At 39.6% G+C, this 6545-nt stretch overlaps 1 protein-coding gene across 2 annotated transcripts; it reads left to right on the top strand.

Annotated features, from left to right (window-relative positions):
* Positions 1-829: 829 nt before the first annotated feature.
* On the top strand, positions 830-5180 carry yrdc (yrdC N(6)-threonylcarbamoyltransferase domain containing). 2 transcript variants are annotated; one of them, XM_070835572.1, is made up of 6 exons: positions 830-1046; positions 2492-2687; positions 3188-3302; positions 3413-3532; positions 3680-3810; positions 4374-5180. In XM_070835572.1, the coding sequence occupies exons 1-6, from the start codon at positions 893-895 to the stop codon at positions 4441-4443; spliced, it is 786 nt and encodes a 261-aa protein (XP_070691673.1). In that variant the 5' UTR covers positions 830-892; the 3' UTR covers positions 4444-5180. The 2 variants fall into 2 exon arrangements, with proteins under 2 accessions (XP_070691673.1, XP_070691672.1); XM_070835571.1 differs by having other exon boundaries at positions 2486-2687.
* Positions 5181-6545: the final 1365 nt, after the last annotated feature.

Genomic DNA, 6545 nt, shown 5'->3' with positions numbered 1-6545 from the left:
CCTCTAAACGCTGCATTTCCATATTGTGATTGTGTGTATGTGTGGGAGATCTGCGTATATAAGCAGGTTAAGCAGGTGAATTAAATTTTCCTAATGAATGAGTAAGGAGGAGGGCAGGGGGCCAGCGTGAAACAGGTTTGAAAAGATGCGTCACTAAAGCGCAATAAAATGCGTTTCCAGATATTAAAACGCATTTTCAAAATAAAGTACGCAATTTAGAAGCTTTATTAATGGATTTATTTCTTCAAGGATTTGAGTGTAAATTATTGTAATTATGGAAGATGATTAAAAATATATATATATATATTACCCAACCCATTATTCGGTTTTATCCCGTGTTTGAAATGAACTGCAGACATCATAAAAACAAAAACAAAAAGTGTAAGGACCATCATTTTTATTTATTTATTTACAGGGTTCACAAAAAGTTAGGGATATTCGACTTTCAGGTGAAATTTATGGAAAATGTAAAAAGTGACACTCTGTGACCCTCTAAGCTCAGTGAACACCTCCGTCTGAGGACTTCCTGTTTGAAGCCTCCAGTGTTGAGGTGCTGCTGATCAACTGTTAGGTGTCGTCTTGGTCTCATGATGTCAGAATGTGAACAGCAGGATGAGGAGGACTGTTTAAATACCAATTCTAACTGAACCAGGAAATGTATTGGTGGTGGTTCATCCTGAAATTTCACCTGAAAGCCGAATATCCCTAACTTTTTGTGAGTAGTGTATTTAGCATCCAAGTAGTTGAAACAGGAAATCATCTCGTGAAATCAAAATACTGCTGGCCCTTTAAATATGTTGGCGTCATTGATTGTGGGCGTAACCCGGAAGACAAGGCGACAACATGCTCTCCGGCTGCGAGGTGACGCATCCGCGGTGTTAGTTTGGATTTTATGAAGTCCGCGTGTAACGTCGCCGTCGAATTAGTCCGATCCGGCGGAGCTCGTCGACTGGGAGGAGAAATGTGCAAAGAGCTCAAGACCAAAGTGCTGCGTTTGCTGCCGCAGACCTGCAATGGGCCGTCCGTTCAGCAGGAGGAGCGCACAGGTTAGCACTGGCACGCACAGGTTAGCACTGGCACGCACAGGTTAGCTCTGACACGCGCCGCTCAAAGTGAACGTAAACATCGCAGTGTGTTACATCAGATTCCCGATGTTTCTCTTCGTCCGTGTGTGTGTGAGCGGACCCGCCCTGATTTGAGTTTAAAGACAAAACCTAACGAACTACTTTCATAGTGTTAATATACCACAGCAGTGGTGCGTGACGTATTCAGATCCCTTATTTGTGTAATGTCAGTGTTAATAAATCAAAGTGCTGCATTCAAAACCTCAACCCCAGTAAAAGTATGTCAGTATTTTCAGTAAAAATGCACTTTTATTAAAAGTAGTAGCAGCCGTTGTGCAGTAAAACGGTCCAGTGATTTGCATGTGCATCATGTTTTAATATTATTGGTGAATGAATGATTACAGTGCGTTTTACTGCTGTATTGTTAAAGGCTGAGCTCATTTGAACTACATTTACTGTTGGGGCAGTTTAATGTGCTGCAATGCATCACGGTCAATAAGGTCATCATAATTATGATGCTGTCCTGTTTGAACCACTAATCTGTAAAAAGTGAACTTTCCATGAAGGGAACATTTCACTGTCAGACAAATGCAGCGCAGTAAAAAGTACAATATTTACCTCTGGGATGTTGTGAAGTATAAAATATATTTTAAAAAAAAACACCAAATTAGTAAAGTAAAGTACAAGTACCTCCAATTAATACTTAAGTCCTTGGTTACATTCCACCACTTTGTTTTATGGTTTATTTATTAATAGCAAAAGTGTTAGAGGTGAAATGCAGAAGTGTGCAAGTGTCATTTTAATGTAGCTACTTTAATTATGTGGTTATGTGGTAGAAGTCATTTTTATAACTTCATCATACGTTTTGCATGCAAACTCTTATTCTGCAGAGTGACTAGCAGACAAACCGCAGCGATCAGATAATAACGGTTCTCTGTATGAAATGCGGTGGAGCAGATGTATGAAATAACACAATGCATGTTTATCTATGTAAGGTTTGAGATGTCCCGATTTTTTTCATTTTGAGATTAACCAACACGAGGTTGGTTAATCTCAAAATTACTTAAAACTACACTTCCCTTTTTGGTTTTTTCTTTGATTATTTTTTAAAGTCCTCAAAGTGACAAACAGCTAACTAATTTTGAGGTAAACGCCAGGGATTTTCTTTGTCTTTTCTTTCCTTTATTATAATTTTGTTTTGATTGATTTTATATTGTGAAACACACACAGGGACAAAGAAAACGGAGGAAAGGAGAAATGTCCCACAAGCCTAAATATTCATTAGATACACCTGAGCCGTTTGGCACAGTTATTGCTGAAAATGGCACATAAAAGTGTTTGTAATCCTCACTGACATGCGTCTTGTGACTGATGACGTCTAATTGACCCTCGTTTTTTCTTTTTCTTTTTTTTTTTTTTAGCTGCAGATGACGCTGAAATCCTGAGCTGCACCCTGAGGGCCCTGAAGGAGGGTCATGTGGTCGGCGTGCCCACTGACACCATCTACGGCCTGGCGTGTCTGGCCCAGAACTCTGACGCCATCAGGAAAACGTACGAAATGAAAGGACGAAATGGACAGAAGCCGCTGGCCATCTGTGTGGGAGAGATCCAGGACATCTATAAGTAAGTGTGTGTGTGTGTGTGTGTGTGTGTGTGTGTGTCTGCTGTTTTACCACCAGAACGAGAGGACGACCTGTGGTGGTGAACAGGGAACATGATTTGCTCATATTTGTGATGGTAGAATTTTTTTTTTTTGTAATTTTGAAACATGGGTGTTAAGTGACACTTTGGCGTCAGTCTGTCAGAAGTGTGATAGTTCTCTGTGTAGACCTGCCATGTTACATGAGTGTATTAGTCATACACAGAGGAGTCGCACGTAGCAGAAGCTGAGACGCCACCAACAAGATGCATTTTATATTTTGAGTGACAGGCACACCTGCTGTCACAGAGAAGCCTCAGTATTCATTAAATCATTTATTAATGCAGAGGACATGACGGCATCCTGGAGTCCTCCTCCGTACTCTCTAACTTGGATTTATCAGAGCAGGAATTACAGCACAGTGACACCGGCTGTTAAAGCACTGCTCAGTATAACCGTGGCTCGTTCTCGTCTCCACGGACAGGTACTGTAAGGTGCCGGTGAAGAGCGCACTGTTAGGCGAGCTGCTGCCTGGTCCCGTCACCCTGGTTTTCGAAAGATCCGAAGCACTGAACGCGGATCTCAACCCCTTTACCTCAGTAAGTCCGCCCCAAACACGGGATGCCACCGAAGGTAAAAAAAAAAAAATCAAACATGAGGCTTATTGATCGGTGCCGGTCATCTCTGTCCGTGTCCATGTGCTCCTCAGCTCGTAGGCGTCCGTATCCCCGACCACGCCTTCATGAGACGCCTCTGCCAGATGTGCGGGGAGCCACTCGCACTCACCAGCGCCAACATCAGCTCACACACCAGCACCGTGGCTGTAGATGTAAGTGAACACGTGCAGGGAAAGAAAAACAGTATGTTTTTAAAGTTTGATTCAGTGAGTTTCTCTGTATCGTGATTCAGGTCAGAGGAGTTTTTCTTTGTTTGGTTTGATTGTTTTTTTTTTTCATCTTTATTTTTCCCCCTGAAGGAGTTCCAGGAACTGTGGCCCAGACTAGCAGTGGTGGTGGATGGCGGACCAATAGGAGACCAGAGCCGCCTGGGATCGACGGTGGTCGACCTGTCGGTTCTCGGCAAATACCGCATCATCAGACCGGGCTGGTGAGTTTCTACTGAGACCCAGTGAGCTTTCACAAGGAACTAAATAAAAAATTAAGTTTTTTCCAAAAGTAATTACAATGGAAAGTCATTAAAAGTAGATTAATGATTAAATACATTCATGTAAAGTAACATGTAAGAGTACATAGTACAGTAGTACGGTAACAGTAAAGTAATAAAAGTCATTGAAGTCATTTAAAGTGACCAAAAAAGTAAATCATTTGGAAAAGAAATTTTGAAAAAGTGCAAAGTAAAGTGAGTGAAGTACTTTGGCCAATCAGAGGGCCCCTCTCTCTCTGTCGGCCAATCAGAGGGCCGTCTCTATTTGATTGGCACAAAAACAGTCTTCAACCCAAAAAATGTAAAAACAGAGTCTCGGTTTAAAAGACCTGGAGTTGTGAGTTTAACAGCAGAACATGGCTGCAGTTTGCTTCACTGTCTCACCACAAACAGGTGATAAAATTACAGAGCAGGTTTGTTGGTTTGTGTTCTTTGTGACTCTCACCAAACCTCCCAGGTTCACGCTGAAGGACACTAAAGGAGAAATGACTCTCTGCTCTTTTCAGTGCCCTTTCTGCTACGGTCGACGTGCTGGAGCACAAATATGGACTGTCGGAGGACCCGGGGGAAGACTGACCTCTGACCTCTCAGCACACCACAAAAACACACTGAGACGCACAACTGCCTTCTACCCGGGGGCCCCCTCCAGAAGAGACCACACTCTTTAAGATATTCAGGTCCCTGAAAAGACTAGAACTCAGGAACAGCTGGAGCGCTGATGGTCGACATCGGTCTGGTGACTGGATTAACTTTTGCTTCTGATATTTGCTGCCTTACGTGTCTACTGTCATGGGATTATGTGAGATTCATGAGGATGTTTTTTTTCTTCTTTTTTTTTTGCATGAAAGTAAAACTATTTATCTTTTTGTATTGTCAAAGCACCGTGGCTTATCTGAGAATACAATGGTCTGAGTTTTTACTGGGACTTAAGGTGTCTATAATGGTTGGTGTTTGGTTGGAGGTGTAGCGGGCACCTCTTTTATAGTCTGAATAATTCAGGACTTCAAACTAAAACTATTATTTTAAATTAGATTCTGAGTCCCCTGTATTTATTTTATCCACTTGTTGTCAGTCTAACAGTTTAAGGCACTAGAACTGGTCACCTGCTACAGTTCCAATCACCCTGTTTCATTTTGTAGCTTTATGTTTACAAGATGGAAAATACTGTAACATTTCAGACTACTGTTAGCACGTGGACCAAGTGGATGTACGATATCAAATTAATCTGCCCACTTGCACGTTAGACATTGGAGCATTTTTATAATTCTCATTATGAAGTAATCTTGTTTTGATGGACTGTCTAACCTTGACACAGCCGCAATAAAAGTTTTTTTTTTTTTTCAGTATCACAGTCTTATTCATGTTTAATTATTATCAAGACAAGTCGAGGTACTTTTAATCTCGAAAGTCCCTGTCTGACAGCACGTTTAACAGAAGGCAGGATGAGGAGAGTCCTGCATGTAGGAGCACATGTGCCACAGAAATAGTGATGAAGCATTTCATTAATTAACTGACTGTTAAGTTAAAATAGATGTTAATAAATTAGCTTACAAATTAATTTATTAATCAATAGATAAATAATTAAGTACATCATTTTAAAAATACATTATTAAATTCATTTTCAATTCTATTTGAAAATGTAGTTTAAGAAGACAAATTACTGGCTTCACAAATTGAATTTTTATTAAAAAGTAACTGAAATGCAACTTAACTAAAAAGAGTAACTTGTTGGAAAATAACTTGAAAGCAAAGTAACTATGGGAAAGTAATTTAAAAAGAAATGTTATCTTTAAAACTTAGGAAAAGTAAAAAAAGTAACTATAATGCAAAGTAACTAAAGAAAGCAACCAAAAAGTAACTACAACATAGAGCAACTTAAAAATAACCTTTTGGAAAAGTAACCGTAAATAGTTATGTTTTAGAAAAGAAACTTTAAAAAGTAACTAACATGTAATGTAAATAAAAATGTATGGTTTGTGTCAGAATGAATGAATGCAGTCCGTCAGTGCTGCATTGTGTGAATGAATTGTGACTAAACATTGGTTGTTAACACCAGTAGGTTCAATAATGAAACACAAAACCAGCCCCGGCCCTTTGTGCTGATGCAGATGCTCTCGACTGCTTCATGAGGAGTTTTTACTGACATTGTTACATCCACCATATTGTCTAATCTGTATACCAAGCACATGTGACTTTACTAGAGAGGAGTAGACTCATCTGTCACATACAGTAGAATCCCATTGTTTGAGGCTTTTATTTTAACATTCTCCTTATAAACCTCCGACTATTCATTTTAAAGTTTGTCTTAACTTTTTAGTTAGGTAACTAGAAGAGTTACTAAAATGCAAAGTAAAATGAGTAACAGTAACTTTTTAGTTTGAACAATATTCCTCCTTAATTTTGTCCTCAGATGATGAATCAGCTCCATAATTCAGATAATTAATCCTCATAGTGTCAGTGATGGTGCACATTAGCGGCATTGGTTCAATCTTTACTTTTCAAATGAGGAACAATGAGAAAGTTATCGTGTCATTGAGGCAAATGTGAAAATCAATTCAAGCAGTTTAACTGTAAATCCTGAAATTGACTCATTTACTGTCCTGACAACATAATCAGTGAGCCTGGTCAGTTTCAAATACAAGCAGCACATCATAGGATAGAGAAACAGACAAAATGAC

This window comes from Pempheris klunzingeri, chromosome 8 (genome assembly GCF_042242105.1).
Source record: "Pempheris klunzingeri isolate RE-2024b chromosome 8, fPemKlu1.hap1, whole genome shotgun sequence".
In the NCBI taxonomy this organism is placed as follows: Eukaryota; Metazoa; Chordata; class Actinopteri; order Acropomatiformes; family Pempheridae; genus Pempheris; species Pempheris klunzingeri.
Note: the sequence above shows the minus strand (reverse complement) of the source record. Positions and strands in the feature narration are given on the sequence as shown.